General features: G+C 56.9%; 1 protein-coding gene across 5 annotated transcripts; it reads right to left on the reverse strand.

The window, feature by feature from the left end:
• Positions 1-2,183: 2,183 nt before the first annotated feature.
• Positions 2,184-18,344, reverse strand: FLOT2 (flotillin 2). Of its 5 annotated transcripts, none has more exons than XM_081805459.1 (11): positions 18,155-18,344; positions 12,169-12,250; positions 9,237-9,327; positions 5,838-5,961; positions 5,312-5,430; positions 5,096-5,209; positions 4,875-4,994; positions 4,570-4,784; positions 3,998-4,181; positions 3,540-3,689; positions 2,184-3,460 (listed from the first exon to the last, which is right to left on the reverse strand). In XM_081805459.1, the coding sequence occupies exons 1-11, from the start codon at positions 18,201-18,203 to the stop codon at positions 3,422-3,424; spliced, it is 1,287 nt and encodes a 428-aa protein (XP_081661585.1). In that variant the 5' UTR covers positions 18,204-18,344; the 3' UTR covers positions 2,184-3,421. The 5 variants fall into 5 exon arrangements, with proteins under 5 accessions (XP_081661585.1, XP_081661584.1, XP_081661586.1 ...); XM_081805458.1 differs by lacking the exon at positions 9,237-9,327 and adding an exon at positions 6,969-7,059 and having other exon boundaries at positions 18,155-18,343; XM_081805460.1 differs by lacking the exons at positions 9,237-9,327; positions 12,169-12,250 and adding an exon at positions 6,969-7,059 and having other exon boundaries at positions 18,155-18,312.
• Between the last annotated feature and the right edge of the window lie 267 nt (positions 18,345-18,611).

Consider the following 18,611-nt stretch of genomic DNA (forward strand, 5'->3'; position numbering starts at 1 on the left):
CCAATGAATAAAATCTTAAAAAAAAAAAACCTTTTAAAAAGATATAATAAAACTTTAAAAAATTGTCACACATCTTACACTGATTAGGATGTCTATTATAAAAAAAACAACAACAGAGGGGCGCCTGGGTGGCTCAGTCGTTAAGGGTCTGCCTTGGGCTCAGGTCGGGATCCTAGGGTCCTGGGATCGAGCACCACATCGGACCCCACATCTGGCCCCACGTCGGGCTCCCTGCTCAGTGGGAAGCCTGCTTCTCCCTCTCCCGCACCCCCTGCTTGTGTTTCCTTTCTTGCTGTGTCTCTCTCTGTCCAATAAATAAATAAAATGAAGATAATCAAGTAACCCAAGTGTCTATCAACAGATGATTGGGTAAACAAAATGGGGTATATACATACAATGGAATATTATTCAGCCTTAAAAAGGAAGGAAAGTCTGACATATGCTACAACATGGATGAAACTTGAGGACATTATTTTGAGTGAAAGAAGCCAGACAGAAAAAGATGAATACTATATGATTCCACTTATATGAGGTACCTAGAGAAGTCAAATTCTCAAATTTATAGAGATAGGAGGTAAGTTTGTGTTTGCCAGTGACTGGCACAGGGAGGGATGGGGAGTTATTGTTTAATGGATACAGATTTCAGGTTTATTTTTTTTAAAGATTATTTATTTATTTTAGAGAGAAAGAGAAAAAGAGACAGAGTGGGGGGAGGGGCAGAGGGAGAGAGAGAGAGAGAGAGAAACCCAAGCAGAGCCTCAACTCGGGGCCGGACTTCACGACCCTGAGATCATGACCTGAGCTGAAATCAAGAGTCAGGTGCTTAACTGACTGAGCCACTTAGGTGCCCCCAGAGTTTCAGTTTTATAAAAAGAAAAGAATTCTGGAGATGGTGTTGATGGTTGCATAATGTAAATGTAAATATACTTAATACCACTGAGCTGTATGCTTAAAATGGTTAACATGGTAAATTTTATGTTAGGTGTATTTTACCACAGTTAAAAATAAAAGTTATATAAATGGAATCAGGTAGTATGTAACATTTTGTTTTGTTTTTTAAGATTTTATTTATTTATTTTTTTAAGATTTTATTTATTTGACAGAGAGAGACACAGTGAGAGCAGGAACACAAGCTGGGGGAGTGGGAGAGGGAGAAGCAGGCTTCCCGTGGAGCAGGGAGCCCAATGCGGGGCTCAATCCCAGGACTCTGGGATCATGACCTGAGCCGAAGGCAGTCGCCCAACCAACTGAGCCACCCAGGCGCCCAGTATGTAACATTTTGGAATGGGCTCTTTTTTTATTTTTATTTTTTAAGATCTTTTTTTATTTGAGAGAGACAGAAAGAGAGCGAGCGAGAGCATGAACATGGGGAGGGGCAGAGGGAGGAGAAGCAGACTCCCTGCTGAGCAAGAAGCCTGATTCAGGACTCCATCCCAGGACCCTGGGATCATGACCTGAGCCTGAGCCACCAGGCATCCTGCCAGATACACTTCTACCTCAGGGTCTTTGGACAGGAAGCTCTTCAGGCATGGCTCATTCCTTGACTTTCTTCAGCGCTACCTTCTCAATGAGGCCTTCCTTTGACACCCTAAAATCCCCACTCCCAACTTCCTATTCTTTACCTCCACCTGAATGTAAGCTCTAAAAGCTAGCGGTTTGTATTGTTCACTGTGGTCTCCTCCCCATCTAGTAGGACGATGCCTGCCTGGCACACAGCGAGCATTAGATAAGATAAGATAAAATGAATAAGAATACTAAAGCCCAGAGAGATGAAGTTACATGCTCAAGATCACACAGGTGATTAGCAGAGCTAAAAATTAAACCCAAGCAGTCTGACTTCAGAGTTCATGCTCTTAAGCCTGAGAAATGGGCTCCATTACTGAGTGGGGCTCAGGATGGACACAGAGGTGCAGCAACCCGGCAGCCCCGCCCCCCCCCGCATCACCTGCCTGCAACGGAGCCAGGTTTGCCAAGGCTCGGGATCTGGCCGCAGCACCTGGGCCAATGGCCATCCAGCCCCAGGATGCTACTGGGGACAAGGCCAGTGTGCTGATGCCCCCCAGTGGCTATAATGGGGAAGAACAGACAAAGTGTAGCTTTCAGGCTGAATGGGTGTATGGGTGGGGACCTGGCTCGTCCCTGCTTCCTAGTCTCTCCCCTCACAGAAGACATAGTCCAGGGCGTAGGCATAACAGATCTTTATTTTACTAGAAGGGACAGGCAGCGGGGCAGTGCAGCATCCAAGCCCCAGACCAGACATGCAGCATCCACATGCAGGAACAGCTACACAGGCTGGGGCAGAGCCAGAAGTGGGAGACTGGGACCAGCGGACGCCCACAGCACCCCTGCCAGGATGCTTGGGCTCTGGGTTCTTCTGTCTCCACGAGAGCCAGGAGACAGAGGGCTCGGCTGCTTCCCCATGGCTGGAACCCTATCACTCTGGTCAGAAGGAAAAATGGCACAAGGGGTATGGAGCCTGGCCAGTCTACAGCGCTGAGTTCTGTCCGGGGCTGGTGCAGCCATGCCCACTGCAAGGGCCTGGCCCCATACCCAGGTCAGCACAGGCCTAGCAGGAAGAGGGTCTACACACCTTCTAGTCCCCAACAGGGCTAGACCCTGATCCCAGAAAGGCTTAACAGAGTTGGGACCAAGCCCTACTCTACCTAGTAGGGATATGTCCATGAAGGGGACTTCCCTGAGCACAAGCAAGGGCCTCCTGAGGCAGTAGTAAACTGAGGGAGCTGCTATAGACAGGAGGCCTTGCCTCTGTGCCCCTAGGTAAGGAGAGAGAGGTAAGGTACGAGAGCAGGCCTGGGGCTGGGGAGGGCAATGGCCAGCGAGGCCTAGGGGGTCCGGAGTGGGGGAGGCTGGGGACTTCTGGGTAGGACTCAGGGCTGGGAAGACCAGGCCAGGAAAGGGGAGGGTGGCCATCCTACCCAGACCCTCCGCACCCATGCCGCGTCTTGGCAAGGGCCACAGGGAGGATGGACAGATGCACAGAGAACTTCAAGGCACCAGGATTCTGAGGAGCAGCAGGGCTACTACCCCCCACAGACAGACAGTGGTCATAATAAACGTCTTCAGCTTAAACTACATGATGTGTGTAGAGGGGGGGAGCAGAGAGAGAGGGAGAGAAAACGACAGACAGACAAGGGAAGAGACGGACAGGAAGATGGGAGACGAGGGTGGAAGAGACAAACCAGATGGATGTGGCAGTGAAAATGAAGATGTGGGAAGGGGAGAAGAGAAAGGAGACAGCCAGAGACGGGGGTGGGGGGGTGGGGTGGCGGGAAGACAGCCAGAGAAGGCCTGAGCACGCAGCACTTCTGGTCCCTACAAAATAAGGCACCAGAGTCAGTAGCGTTCCCGTTGTCGTTGTGGTAGGAAAACGGCTGCTGAGGGGTGCAGGCCTTCGGGAGCCTCACGCCTGTGCGCCGGTGGCCTTCTTGATCAGGGGTATCTGCCAGGACGGGAGATGTCATGAGGCCGGGGCCCCGAGGCCCCGGGACGGCTCCACCCGCAGCTAGCCAGGCACTCACCTTGGCCAGGTCCACGCCTGTGAGGGCATGCACGGAGGCAGGCAGTTCGGCCAGCAGTCGGTTGACTTCTGATGTCACCTTGCTGTTGTCCCCGCTGAGGACCACAATCTCATCGACTTTGGTCAGGGGGGCGGCGATTTTGGCAGCAATCTAGGAGGCAGGGGGTGGGGGGTGGGAGGAGAGCTTGGCTGGTGCTCTGACTCGGTCCACCTGCCCCGCTCGGTATCTCTCCCTCCTTCTTTCGCCTCCCCCAACCCCAGCGCAGATTGGGTGGCTCTCTTATTTGCAAGCCATGGTCAGGGAGGCCCAGGGAGCCAGGTGAGCCTATGCGTGTTGTAGGGGTCCTGCCCCGCTGCGAGGTACTTCCGCGTTGAATGCTTCCAGCCAGCCCGTGGCTGTGCTCCTGCCGAGGCCCTGCCAGACCCACCCCAGGGCGGGGGGTGGGGGTGGGGGCTCACCTGGGGCAGGGCCTCCAGCACCAGCGCCATCTTGGCTGCATCCCCGTATTTCTGGTAGGCCTCGGCCTTGAGCTTCATTCGCTCAGCCTCTGCTGTGCCCATCGCCTCGATGACCGCTGCCTCCGCCTCCCCGAGTTTGCGGATCTTCTCGGCTTCTGCTTGCGCCAAGAGGACCTGTTTCACCCTGCAGGAGTTCAGGCCGGGCGGGATCAGTGGCAAGAGCCAGGGGCCCCCCAAGCCTTGCCCGGGGGCCGGCAAACCCTCAAGGCCTCTGCTCTGACGGGTGTCGGGGTAGGGGACCCAGGAAGGGAGGTTCTGGCTCTGGCCAGGGGGAGGCCACTGGCTGCTAGATGCAAATGGGGGGGGGACTAGCCAGGATGCCCGCTGAGCCAAGCCCCATAGCGGGCCCTCAAACCTCCTTTATCTCCTCCGGTCTTCCCAGCGCCAACCCCATGGGGGAGGCAGGTCACCTCCACCTCACAGTCAGTAAGGAGGCACAGGGCGAGGTGGCTTCCAAGCTGGGTCCGGGAAAGCCCGACTAGTCCCCACCCCGCCACGGCCAGGGTGCTCACTTTTCACCCTCGGCGATCTGCTGTATGCGGTGGGCCTCAGCCTCGGCGGGGCGGCGCACCGTGGCAATGAGCTCCTTGTCTGTGCGGAGGATCTCCTGCGCCTCCACAGCAATCTGCTTCTTGCGCTGTACCACCTCGATCTCAATCTCTTCCTGCCGGATCTTCTGCTGCTCCCGCGCCCCCTGCAGCTCATAGGCCAGCTGGGCCTCGGCGGTCTGAGGCGGGACAATGGGCAGCCGTGTCAGACGCTGGATGCCAGGTGCTGAGCCCTGAGCCCCAACCTGGGATGCCCGGCGGCGCCTCACCTTGATGTTGACCTCCTCACTGAAAGCTGACTTTTGCAGCTCGAAGGCTCGCTTGGAGTCAGCGATCTTGGTGTCTGCCATGAACTTCACATCCAGCATCTCCTTCTTGCACTCTGCTTCCTGGCAACCGGAGGGGCAGGTGCTGAGGATCCCCCAAGCCACCAGGGTCCCCCCACCCCTGGATTCCCTGTCCGTGAGGGTGGGAAGAAAAGCCCGTGTACCCGGATGCCTGCATCCCGCTCGGCCTCGGCCACCCCAATGTCCGCATCTCTCTGTACCACGGCAGTCTGCGTCTTGCCCAAGGAGCTCAGATAGTCCACTTTGTCATACACGTCCTGGGAGGGAAGGGGGAGTCATCCTTGGGAACAGTCACACGCACAGAGGGGCCAAGCACCCAGAGGGAGGTGGGGGGCTGCAGCCTTCCTATCACATGTCACCTTGATGGTGAAGCTGAGGATCTCGATGCCCATGCGGCCGACGTCAGGGGCCGCCACTTCCCGCACCAGCTTGGCAAACTGGTCTCGGTCCTGATAAATCTGCTCCACGGTCAGGGTCCCTGGGGACAGAGGGATCGTGGGCTGGCTTCCCCGGGGGCCCAGCCCACTGGGAAAGGGAGGAGGCATGCAAGCAGCGGTCTGAGTGTATGCACACGTTGTAGAGTGAGCTGGGTCTTTCTGGGGGTTGTGCACAGCGTTTAACGCTGAACCTCCTTCTGCAGAGCCCAGGCTGGAAGGGGAAAAGTGTCCCAAGCAACACCAGGTGCCTGACCGGCCTGGCAGCCCCTAATCTCCCGACCCCAGTGCCCTCCCCTTCCCTCAGGTCCCCTGAAGTTTTGAAAAGAAAGTCTTGGTGGGACTGACAGACCTCCCTGCCCTGCCCTGCGCCCCTCCCTGGCCCTGGCTAGGAGATCCTGTGAGGTGCTCGAAGGTGGCAGAGGGGTCCCTGGGTAGGGCGGGGCCTTACCGAGGATGGAGCGCAGGTGCCCCTCCAGGGTCTGCAGGACGACGTTCTTGATGTCCTGCACGTTCTTGCCCAGAAACTGCTCGCAGGCCACTGCCAGGAGCTCCTTCTCCGTCATGATCTTCACCTGCCAGCGGTCACAGAGATGCCTGAACCAGGCTGGAGGAGGGCAGACGGAGGCCCCAGACCCAGAGGTGTGGAGGATGGTGGCTGTGCCCCTCCCCTCCTTTTTTCAGACCTGCAGGCCTAGGGGCCAGGAGCGGGCAGAGTCTGGCTGAGGCCTCTGGTGGGGAGAGCATACCAGGAATTCTTACACTGACAAATCTGATGTTCACTGGCAGCCTCAGGCCCTGACAGGGCCTGTCTGCTAGGCATCTGGGGCTCATCTCCCCACCCCTCAGCCCACTCACTGTTCCCTCATTGGCCGGTTCCTCCCATGCAGGCTCCCCAGAGGTGGGAGACCTGCAGGCTGAGGGGCAGAGAGCGTGGAAAGGAGAATGAGCAATAGGGACACAGATATACAGGCTAGGGAAGAGAGCCTGGACAGGGCAGGAGACAGGTCCAGAGGGACGCCACCGAGGGTGGTTATCTTCCTGCCTTTCCTTCCCTAAGTACTAAGCCAACCACCCCCTCACCAGAGGCCTCTAACACGGCTGCACCTTGCTGCCCTGTGAAGTTGAGAACTGGACGAGAGGAGGAAGCCCCTCGCCCAGGCCCTGAGCTGGGAATACAAAGCAACCTCCGAGAGAGTTCCTCTGCCTCACATGGTCTTGTCCTCTGGTCCCCGCCCCTTTAGCCCCCACCCAGAGGACAGGGAAGGCCTGGATTCTGGGGCGTGGCACTTCCAACACCTGCAAAGAATCGCGTGGGGTTAGTGAGACAGGAGCCCTCAGCACTGGTTCTGCCCCTCGCGGGCCCGCTGAGGAGAGAAGGGGTGTCTGTTAGTCCTGCTGAGTGGCCAAGGGGCCGAGCGAGCACGTTCTGGTGGCGACGACCCTCTCGTGGAAGGGGGGTGGGGGCAGGGGCACTGGAGAGAGACTGGCCCTGGCTGCTACCCTCTCCTCCTCCCCCCACACCCCAGCACAGGGATGAGGCAGCTCAACGGACATGCGCGGGGCTGCTGAGTTACTATACCTGGGCGACACCCGTCACAGTTAAAGCTACCCCCTCGGCCGTCTCTACGTCCTCGCAGCGGGGCTGCAACGTCATAATCTCTAGGGAAATCCTGCCAAGAAATGCAAAACAGGGGCATGGGTCTGGGGGCCCAGGGCCTGGGGTCTGGGGAGAGTCCGGTACCTCTGTGTTCCAGCTGGGCCGGGCCGGGGGTCCTGCTGCAGAGGGTGGGGAGGGCGCTCTGAGGGCCTGGGGTCAGGAGTCTGTGAGGAGATGGTGGGAAGGCAGAGCAGCGCGGCCGCAGCGTGCTACCCACAGCACATGGCCCCTGCTCAGAGCAGCTGGCTTGCAGTGGCGTGAGGAAAGGAAGTAGAGAAGTGGTTGGGGGTGGTCTGGGCCGGTGCGGGGGGCGTGCAGGTGGAACTGTGTACGTATGGCCTGGGAACGCCCCGGAAGTGCTGGTACCCCAGGCTGTGCTGTGTAGGTCGTCCACGGGGGCCACGGGAACATCCCTCAGGGGCCCTCACCTGTTCCCTGGGTCTGCTCAGTACCCCGAGATGCCCTGGAAGGCTCCCCGGAAAGCTCTGCCTACTAGCCTGGCATGCTAGGAGTCCGCCCACTGCTGGACCACGATGGAGGTGATCCTGCGTCTGCCCCTTGCCGGGGAAGTCCTGCTTTGTCCCTTCACCTGGCGGCAGGCTTGCCTTGAAGCTGACCCTCCGGGGCTGGGCCCAGGTGGCTCAAGTGGAGAACGAGGGCTGAGGTCACACGAGCACTCCCTGGCCCAGACCACCTCAAGGGTCCATATCACCTAGCCTGAAAGGGATGTGGGCCTTTGCAGTTGTTCTAAGTAGGCAGCAGTTTGGAAGGGGAGTGGGGACACTTTCGCCAGGGCTGTCGAGGGAGGCCGGGACCCTACCCGTTCTACACTGGGTGCCCTGAGCTTCTTGGGCCTCTGTGCTAAAGCCCGCCCGCTGGAGGTTACAAGGAGTGGATGAGGTGGGGACGGTCCCCTGCCCCAGGACAGCCGGCAGGACAGGAGAGGGAGGGAGAGGTAGTGTAGGGTTTTGCCTGAGAAGCCCGAAGGGCGATTTTACGCAAGGGAAGGAGACGGCTAAGATGATGGTGAGGGCTCTTCCAGTCTGGGGACCCAGCATGCAGGCTCTGAGGGGGCAGGGGCTTTCTGATGGTCACTGCAGCATCCACAGTGCCCGGAACCAGGAAGGAGCTCAACAGAGAACTGATGAGTGAAGCAGCAAAGGTGAGCGCCAGCACAGCACAATGAAAGCGCTGGGAGGCACTGGGAGGCGCTGGGAGGCACTGGGAGGCACTGGGAGGCACTAAGCACCTCGGCTCAGGAGAGGGTTTCACTGGCTACAGCCGCATGGCAGCGAAGAGTGAGACATCCAGTCACTTGCTTTTCTAAGTGAGACTGGATTCATGATAAAGCCTGGGTTTCTCTAGCACTTTCTTTTTTTTTTTAGTAGACTCCATGCCCAGCGCGGAGCCCAACACGGGGCTTGAACTTAGGACACTGAAATCAAGACCTGAGCTGAGATCAAGAGTTGGATGCTCAACCGACTGAGTCACCCAGGTGCCCCTCTCCAGCACTTTTCCAAAAATCCCAAAGAGCCCTCATATTGCTTTACTTGCCTTTCCCATATCCCTACAAAGCACAGAGTGTACAGGATTCCCCTATTTCACACGTAAGGAAACTAACAGGAGTCACAAGGGATTTTGCTCAGAGGCTTCTGCCAAAAATTAGGGGCAGGGAAGAGCCAAGACTCATTTTGCTAAGGCCTGTCAAGGAGATCGGAGGAGGCCAAGGAGCTGGTAGAACAGAACTCTTCAGGGGACCCATCTTCTGGGAGGAGGGCTAGGACTTGACGTGTGTCAGCATGGACAGGTGGGGGCTGGCTAGCAAGGGGCTCCACAGTGCCTGGAGTGGTTGGACTGAACCCTCCCTACCCGGACAGCCTCGCTCTGGCATGTGGGGGCCTGTGTCTCCTGCCTCAACTTACCCCTTGGCCTCCAAGGACACCCCCTGGCTGACTTGGGCAGAGCTTCCAGATTCCCTTGCTCTTTCCCCACTAGCAGCCCCAGTGGGTGAGGGCAGAGGAGCTGGGGATCTACAGGGCTCCATCCTGGCACCCAGAGCAGTACAGGTGGGAGCAGAGGGGAGGGAGGCACACTCTCGGGAGGAGAGTCCATCTGGCTCCTGCCTGCCGGGCCCCACAGGGCAGGAAGAGAGAAGGTTAGACACAGAGGAGGAAGCAGGTGGGTTATTACCTGTGCAACCCCTGTTACGAATAGCGGGACCCCCTCCGACGTCTCAATATTCTCACAGCGACACAGGATGGTCATAACCTCCAGAGACAGTCTGAGAAGCAGCCAGGGGGAGGGAGAGGTAGGGACAGGAGGGGTAGGAGGGGACAGCAAACACACACAGTGGTTACCAGACAAGCAACGATGCCTGATGCCTGGGGGCGTGGCGGGGCGGGGGCGTTTGCTCTCAGTACTCGAGCCCTCTCCTGCCAGCTCAGCCTAGGATTGTAGGGGGACAGACGAAACCCCCTTGCTGGCCTCTGGATGTCTTCCCTAGCCCCCACACCCGTCTAAGCAGGAGCTGCTGGGCTGGGGGTAAAGCCTGCTGACCCCCTGGGCCTATGACCTGAGGTGGGGAGGCCTGTGAGCAGGGCACCTAGGTTGCCCACCACCTCACTTTCCCAGGACAGTCCTGGCACAGTCTGGGAGACTTAGCCTCAGTTCTACTTTCCAAACACAGGCAAACCCGTGTTTCCAGAAATTGGGCAGGAGAGGCCACTCTGGGGATTAGTGAGCCACAGCAAATACCGAATCCTGCTTAGGTTTGTGCTACCTAACACTAAGAAGGCAATTTAGGGTCAGGAAAGCCCAGAGACAACCTGGGATTTTCTGCTTTGGGGGGGGGCAAGGTGTCAAGGAAGGCTGGGGGAGGAAGTGCATCCCTGCCAGGGTATTCACCGGGACAACAGGGGGCTGATGGGAGTAATTCACTTTGGAATTTCCAAAGCTGGGCACAGGCAGAGAAGGGAGTTATGGCAACGAGAGTGAGGTGCCTTGAAGCTGCTCAGCCCGCCCTAGCCGGGCCTCCATAGGGCGGCACGTGCGTGCCTGGGAGTGTGCAGGGGGCCGGGCCGGGCCAGGCTGTGGGCAGCGCGGAGGTTTCCTGAAACCAGAGGGAGGGAGGACAGCGGCGGAGGCCGGGAAGTGGGTGGACTGGGGGATGGGAGCAGCAGGCCGCATGGAGCCCTGCCCTCACCTGTCACTGTACCAGCCCTGGGAGCTCCGGCCATGCAGGGGTGCAAAGACTGTCTTCATTCGAGCCCCTGATACTAGCACTCTTGGGCCTGAGAGGACTCTAGACCCCGCTCAGACAGGAACCCACCAAGCTCTCTTCTGGGGAAGGGGGAGCGCGGGAGATGGGAGAGAGGGAGGGAAGGAGAGAAGGAAGGAGGGAAGGAAGGAGGCTGCAGCTCAGACGCCGGAGGTGGAGGATTCACTCAGGTAAGGGAGAGGGAGCTGCCGCTCGAGGGCCTCAGCACCATACAGGACGTGGCCGCAAAGCACAGCAGGAGGGACTTCACTGAGCCTGGAGATGAAAGGCTGACAACGGAGGTGGGGGGCGCGGATGGTGGCTGTGGGAAGGGAGGCTTGGAATCCAGCCTGGGTTAGAAGCCTCTACTCTGACCTGAGAGGCTCCTGCCGGCCTAGGGAGATAGAGGCCCCAGCTTGTACAGATGCCCTTCAAATGGGCGAGGGGTCGGGGAAGGGGCTGCCCTCAGAAACAGAGTCCAACAAGGGGAGGGGCCGCGGGCTCAGACTCCCCAGCGAGTGGGACCACAGGGAGAATGCTAAGCCTGGGTGTGGGAGGTCAGCTTCCTAGGACATGGCACAAAGACCTCTTCTCCTTACTTCCAAACTTACTGTCAGAGAAGCCAGCCAGCCCCCCAACCTGCACCAGTCTCGGGGCTCTGCTGCCTGAAGCAAGAAGCAGGGGGCGCTGTGTGTGCCGAGAACATTGAGAAAGGGCTGCAGGGGTGTGGCCCTAGAAGTGGATGCCCGCGCAGGACAAGTGTCTGGGTGAGCTGCAAACTCTCCAGGCCTGGCTGCGCGTCAAGGTGTTCGGACAAGATTCTCTGTCATCCCAGGACCACATGGCCTGTGGGGTGGGGTGGCGGTGCCTCTGGAGAGGGCACCCCATGCCTTCTGACAGGCCAACTGGCCCACTCCTGAGAGGAAGTTGTGACCAGCAGCGGTTACTCTCGGACATCTTTGGCCATAAGAGTCCCCCAGGATCCCTCAATTCAGGCGGAGCAAAGTGAGGGGAGAGCAGAGGGGGCTACTGGGAAATCAGTGAAGTTAAAAAGTTGACCTCCCTCCCCTGCCCCTGGCCCTAGCTGACACCCTCAACCTCAGGGCAGCCATGGGGCTTTCCACTGGAACCACCACTGCTTCCCTTCGGGGTGACCGCCACTTCCCCTCCCACACCAGTTCTGCTGCCCCTGCTGCCTGGGTGCTGGCCTGGAAGGATCTGGGCACAGTCAGGAAGGGGGTGATGGTGGAAAGGTGGCTGGCCTGACTCATCTCCTCCTGGGGGGTCAAGTCTGGGCCTGCTGGGGGTCCTGGGAGAGCTCCAGAGAGCCCGATGACGTCTTCCTTCCTCTAGTGAGTCTTTCCAGACTGACCGTGGAGGTCCAGATCTGTTTTGCCCAGCCCAGCACCAATTCCTTAGCTCTCCTCCCCCTGTCCCCAAGCGGCCACTGCTACAGGGCCGCTCCAGACTGCGGATCCGTTTCCTGCTATTCGGCCACGGCCTGCGTTGTCCGGGCCTGCACAGCCTCTCCTCTCCACAGGGAGGATAATTAAGGCTTCGTGAATAACTGAGCTAGACTTAGGGAATGAGGATTCTGCCTGGGCATGACCCCCGGATTCTCTGGGACACAACTGATGTCTCTAGTGGAAAAAAGCACCCCCACTAAGGAGAAGGTGCCCAGACGGACCCCCTGCACCCTGTGCCACCTGTCTCACCTGGGTCTTAGGAGGCCCCCCGCCCCAGCATGGAATGTGGCAAGTGGTGGATGCTCTAGCTGACTGTGGGGGGCAGGGGGGGAAGGCTGGAAATCCTTTTCTCCCTTGCCCACCTGGATGCCAGGCTCCCTGGGGGCCCCCGAGCCCTTACCTCTGAGTGTCGGAGATACACCACCAGGCCCAGGCCCAGCCGCCAAACACGTACTGTTTATAGTCAGAACCACAACAGCCCCCTGGAGAGCAAAGCAAACCACTGCTCGTCAGTCAGTTCTTGGGTCCCTGTCCCTTCAACAGCAACTCTGGCCCTTTCCCTGCCCTGACACTTGACAACTCCCACTGTTGGGTGCTGCGGTCACACAGACGCTGGAGAGAGCTTGTAAGGGCCTGGGACTCCAGTTCGGTAGACAGGTAATTTGCACAAAAAGGAAGATATCCAATGAGTGGTTCTGAATGTAAGTGTTCAGAGGACAGAAGTCAGTGGGCAGGAGTGAGCAGGAAAAACTTCCATCTTCCATTCAACCACTCATTCAGCAAACAAGTAGAGTAGGTTTCTGTGCTAGAGATTCAGAGATGAAGATACAATTCGCATCTTAAAGGAGCTGGGAACTTTTCCTGAGATAACTAGTACTAATACGGTGTGATTTGTCTGTTATCAGGGCGTGTGCAGGCCAAGAGGGAATGCAGGGGTGCCCTGGGGGGCCCTGGGAGGCTGAAGGGAGGGAAGAGTCTCGGAGCCAAGATGGGATCCTTGCTCATGCCCAGCAGACATATCTCAGTAAGGCTGGTATTCTATTCCCAGGGCTGCACAGTGACTGTGTACCTCTGGGGAGTAGAGTGAATGGGGAAGGCAAGGCCTCAAAACAAAGGCCTGCCTGTGGCACCCATGGGAGAAGTGGAGGGAAAGGGAAAAGGTCTAAAAAGGAAGTGGTGCCTGAAAACTCTATCAACTAAACAGAATGTTGAATCAGGCCCCAACTCGGATCTAGCTGTAGACATGTCCGGCATGCTGTCTATGCAGAAGTGAGAAAAACCAATTCCTGAAATTCTTGTTGTGAACTCTCCTGTGAATGACAAAATTAGTCATCAAGTTCAAGGAAACTTTAGTAAAAGCTAGAGGGGCAGTTTCCTTGCAGCGCAAAAAAACCCACAAGAAAACAAAAAACAAACAAAAAACCAAATGTACAGGAAATAGACGATTCAAAGGAAATGTGATTTGGGAAAAAGCCAGTGGGTGTCGTCATGTCTGTATTTACAAACTTGAATTTTCGGGAAAGCCTTGGGGTGTGTGCCCCCAATGGGCAATGGTCAGGGGTAGTTTCATGTAGCTGGGTTACAGTGTCTCTGAGGACCCACAGCAGAGAGAGCAGATTATAGGGTGTCTCAGGTATCAGGCCAAGAAGCTGTGTGTGTGTGTGTGTGTGTGAGAGAGAGAGAGAGAGAGAGAGAGAGAGAGAGACAGAGAGAGACAGAGTGATGGGAGGGTCATATAAGGATTTAAGCTGGGAAGCAACAAAATTACACTTGCATTTTAGAAACACCGCTGTGCACAAGGAAGATAGGGGTGGGGTGGCCTAGGAGACTGGGTAGAAGCCTTCTGCAGTGACCTAGGCAAGACACGGTGGCTGATATTAGGGGATAACTTCCAGAGCAATCTTGTCTAAGAGGATTTTCTGTGATGGTGGAAACGTTCTATAGCTGCAGTGTGTAATATGGCAACCACTGGCCACATGGGCTTACCACGCACCTGGAATGTGGCTGGTGTGACTGAAAAACTAAATTTCTTTTTTTTTTTTTTAAGATTTTATTTCGATCGAGCCCCGCATCGGGCTCCCTGCTCAGCGGGAAGTCTGCTTCTCCCTCTTCCATTCCCCCCTGCTTGTGTTCCCTCTCTCGCTCTCTCTCTGTCAAATAAATAAAATCTTAAAAAAAGAAGATTTTATTTCTTTATTAGAGAGAGCACAAGCGGGGGCGGGGGGAGCAGAGTGAGAGGGAGAAGCAGGCTTCCCGCCAAGTAGGAAGCCTGACGTGGGGCCCATCCCGGGACCCCAGGATACAACCCGAGCCTCAGGCGGACGCCCAACCGACTGAGCCACCCAGGCGCCCAAGAACTAAATTTCTAATTTAATTAACTTAAATTTAAGGGGCTAGTGGCTACCATATAGGTGCAGCTCTGGAGACCAGGTCGGAGTGGGTGGGGAAGCCAACAAGGGAAAGAGAGACAACAGAGAATAGGGAGCTGGAGAACTCGGTTCTGGACAGGTGGAGGTGAAGGGGGTGCAGAGCGCCTATTGGCACAGAGAGCTGGCATCTGAGCTGGCTCACTGGGCAGCCCCCTCCGCCTCCAGGGCCTGCACGGTGTGCAAGGAGCCTTGCCAGAAGTCCAGGGAGCAAAAAGCAGCCCCGCACTATGAGCAGGGGTGGGAAGAGGAGCTCTGTCCGTTTCTCTGTGGTGGAAATACCAGCCCACAGGGCTGCTGCTTAAGGGAAGCTATTGCAGGCTTCTCGGCCCTGGGGAGTGGGGTGAGGAGGCCTCTAAGGGCAAGCAGTCAAGCTGAAACCTAAGCCATCTTGGGGTCCAGAGAAACGGAGAGGGTCACACATCACAGCCTGTTTCAGTCCAGCCCACTGAGGGCTGGGGCCCAGCTGCCTCTGGCCCGCTCCAGGGCGCTTCTTCGTGTGCTGGGGGTGGAGGTGGTAGTGGTGGAGAGGGATGAGGGTAGGGAAGGGGGCGGTCCACGCTTTACCCTTAACTTAGTCTTTGACCTTGGGAGCAGGCTGTCACCACTTAAGCTGGGCCTTGGCCAAGGGCAACATGGCCAGGTTCCCAGGGGTAGCAACAACAGGAAGCTGGGCCTTCCAGCCTGCCCCGCCCCCAGCAGCCTCCTCCCCTGGAAGGCATCTTCCTCCCAGATTCCTGGTCACCCTGAGTCTGAGCACCACTCCCCAAAGAGACCACGTAGGTGCCCCTTCCTTGATCTCCCTTGCGCTCACTCTATTTATTTATTTATTTTTATTTTATTTTTTAATTTTTAAAGACTTTATTTATTTATTTGACAGAGAGAGAGCACAAGCACGGGGAGCGTCAGGCAAAGGGAGAGGGAGAAGCAGGCTCCCCGCTGAGCAGGGAGCCTGAAGTGGGACTTGATCCCCGGACCCTGGGATCATGACCTGAGCTGAAGGCAGACACCCAACCGACTGAGCCACCCAGGCGCCCCTCTCACTCTCTTTAGACCTGGAAGTTTCTCGTAGTTTTATCTCACTTTTTCTAACCCAACTTACTTTCCTTTGCCCTGTCTTCACCCAAACTGAAGAATCACAAAACAGGGGCGCCTGGGTGGCTCAGTCGGTTAAGCGTCTACCTTTGGCCCAGGTCATGATCCCAGGGTCCTTGGGATCGAGTCCCACATCGGGCTCCCTGCTTAGTGGGGAGTCTGCCTCTGCATCTGCCCCTCCCCTCATGCTCTCTCTCTCTCAAATAAATAAATAAAATCTTTTTTTTTTTTAATTTTTTATTTACTCACTTGAGACACAGAGATACAGACAGGAAGAGAGAGCATGAGCAGGGGGAGAGGCAGACAGAGAGGGAGAAGCAGGCTCCCCGCTGAGCCAGGAGCCCGATGTGGGGCTTGATCCCAGGACCCTGGGATCATGACCTGAGCTGAAGGCAGATGCTTAATCATCTGAGCCACCCAGGCACCCCTAAATAAATAAAATCTTAAAAAAAAAAAAAAAGAATCACAAAACATCCCACGATAACCTCTGCCCCACTCTCAGCCCCTCCAGACCCAGCCCAGACCTCTGCCTTCTCAGGAATACTCCCCTCCTTTCCTGCATCTCTTCTCCCTTCTTCCCACTCCTCCAGAAGACAGACTGTACAGGGGTGTTTAGCCTTTTTTGAGCCACAACCCCCCCTTAGTAGTCCAGCAATGCTGGAATGTTCATAAATGCATAAAATACATAGGAAACAAATTATCTTGAAAGTTGTCAGGATATTAAAATAAACAAATGTGTGATATGTAACACATGATAATACGTATGATACAGTAAAACATTAAATAATAAAATCTAGTGGTAGATTTAATAACTAGCTTAACTTCAAAGTCACAATGAGCGCGAATGATTTTGAAGGTACCTACAAAAACTGCGGTGTGGTAGGAAAATATCTCCTAATACTATCACGGGTTTTGGCGGACATTTATAATGTGAAGAAATGCTAAATTCCGATTAAGGTTAGTGAGAATAAAAAGTCACGTCTCTCCCTATCCAAATGCACAGACCTCTAAATTCTACCCACAAACCCCAGGTTAAGAACCTCTGACTTACTATAGAGACAAGAGAAAGGTGTATGGTGTTTGGATTCCCCTTTTAAGTTCCCGACAGTAGAAATAGAGAAAAAGGTGTTATATTACAGACCAAAGGAGGGAGGTATGACAACCAGAAAAACTTCTAGCCTTTTCAAGTGGAGAAGGTGACCAGGAGATGCATCAGCACCTTCTCAAATTGGGCCGAACGAGATGCCTCTGGACTTGGACGCCCACTTAAGGAACCAGGTGGGGTCAGGGCTGGGAGTGGTTGCTCCGCTCTGGGGGGACTTCCGTGCGGGAGGGAGCTACATCTCTGCTGGACCACCTCAAATCCCCAGATACTGTGATGCTGGGCACTACCCCTCCCACTTTCCTCCCATCCTTCCTTGACTCCAGCACCCTCCATTCTCAGCACAGTCTCCTCTCCCCACCCCTGAAACAGTTTCGAAGCTAGCACTGCCCTGGCCTCTGGCCAGAAAACCAGGTTTCCAGCAAGGGTCAGGCGCTCCTCTCACCCCTCAGTCTCAAAGCTCTCCACAGGGACTGGATTGGAGCTTTTGTCTCTTCAGCCCAGAGTCTTGGGTTCCAGAAAGAAACTCCACAAGAGAGACAAAGTGTGGTGCAGATTCGGGTTCTAAAAGTTGTCTTTAGGATCAGGGCCTGGGGGACAGGTCCAAGTCTGGCCTCAGTGCTCTCTGAGAGGTCTCCTTCCTAATCCCAAGGCCACTTCTGGTCTTAACTGCTCTCCCCCCGGTCAGGGAGAGTGGGGATTTCCTGTCCTGGGGAGACAGACTGATTCTGAGATCCAAACTCAACCACAGGCCATGTTCTGGGTTAAAAGTTTCCAATGGATTGATCACACCTCCCCGAGGCGCAGCTACAAACCCTGGTCTAGAGTACCCCCTTCTACAGCCAGTCCTAACAACTCTGCACACAGGCTGGAAATTGGCATCGACAGTGGGAAGACCTGAAGGATTCCCGCAGCTGCAGGCCACCAAGCTGTCGGGAAACACCACCCTCCCCAGCACCTGCGAGCCAGGGGCTTCACAAACTGGGGGCTTCAAAGGCTTCAGCCACCTCTCAAGATACCCGAATATACAATTTATAAAGCAGCCTTAAGGCAAAGGTACCTCTTCCCTCCCCAACACAGCAGTCCCCGGGCCCCGCCGAAGCTCCCAGAAATTCTGGAGCCTGTAGCATTTTTGCAATCGGGGCAACACAGCCCAGAGCCCGATTTCTCAACCTGTAGAGGCCGCACCCGCACCTCTGGGGCGGGCAGTGCCAGTAAACCCCAGCAAGCCCCAACCTGCTCAGAATTAACGGGAGCACAGGGATCCCTGTACCAGGGCCCCTCCCCAGGCAGGCACCTGCCCTCCAAAGCTGCGAAACCCGCCCCAAGGCCCGGGCGCTGGAATCCAGCCAAACCGCTGTGTTCCGGTAACCACGGGTCCCCTCCCTACGGCCTCAGTTCGGAACCCCCTAGGCCACCGTGGAATAGAGGGGAGGAGACCGTGCCCAGGGAGGGGGGCGGAGAAAGGAGAGAATAAACACGGGAAAACACGCAGTGGGAGGGGGAGTCCCGAGGGCGCGGAGCACCGCAAGCGTAAGAATGGGGGGGCCTTCCTGGAAGGTTCTCAGGCCCAACACCGGCGCCCCCTACCCCGTCCCTCCCCCTCCACACTCCTTCCCCAGCCTAGCCCGTCCCCGCTCGCTCTCCAGCCCCGCACCCACCCCGAGCCCCCTCCCCAACCACCTTTCGCGGGCATAGCCCGCGCGCCCCAACACCCTCCCAGCCCCGGCGCCCCAGCCCCACCTCCCTCGCCGCCCTCTCACCTGAAACCACCAGCGCCTCGTTGGGCCCCACCGTGTGGCAATTGCCCATGGCGCCGGCGGGACGGAGGGCCCGCGGGCACCGCAGGGACCTGGATCACACCGCGCGCACCAGCGGCCGCGCCCAGCCTATCCCGCCACCCCCAGCGGCCGGCCGCCCGCCCGCGCCCCTCCGCGCTCGCAACCCCGCCGGAAGTGTGGCGGCGGAGGGCGGGGCCGGCGGGCGACAGCGGCGGCAGCGAGCGCGAGGCGAGGCGCGGCAGTCAACACGCTTTATTTCCCCGGGCCCAGCCCCGCAGCAGCCCCGGGGCGCCCGCACCACGCCGGCACGGCTGCCGCACCTCCCCGCACCCACCTGACCGCCGTGGGCCCTGGAGTCACACCGCTCCTGCGCTTACCCCCTTACCGGCGGTGAGACCTTGGCCCAGTGAGTCCCTTACCTCTGCAACCTAATCCTGCC

The sequence above is a fragment of the Leptonychotes weddellii genome, chromosome 15 (genome assembly GCF_054177405.1).
Source record: "Leptonychotes weddellii isolate Sample4059 chromosome 15, ASM5417740v2, whole genome shotgun sequence".
In the NCBI taxonomy this organism is placed as follows: Eukaryota; Metazoa; Chordata; class Mammalia; order Carnivora; family Phocidae; genus Leptonychotes; species Leptonychotes weddellii.

What these genes read in the sequence shown, in the direction of transcription:
- FLOT2 (XM_081805459.1), bottom strand. Translation starts at nt 18,203, where the DNA reads ATGGGCAATTGCCACACGGTGGGGCCCAACGAGGCGCTGGTGGTTTCA. An exon ending in CGAGGCGCTGGTGGTTTCAG is followed by an intron (nt 12,251 to 18,154) that starts GTGAGAGGGCGG and finishes TTTGCTCTCCAG; the next exon opens with GGGGCTGTTGTGGTTCTGAC. An exon ending in TGTATCTCCGACACTCAGAG is followed by an intron (nt 9,328 to 12,168) that starts GTAAGGGCTCGG and finishes GCTGCTTCTCAG; the next exon opens with ACTGTCTCTGGAGGTTATGA.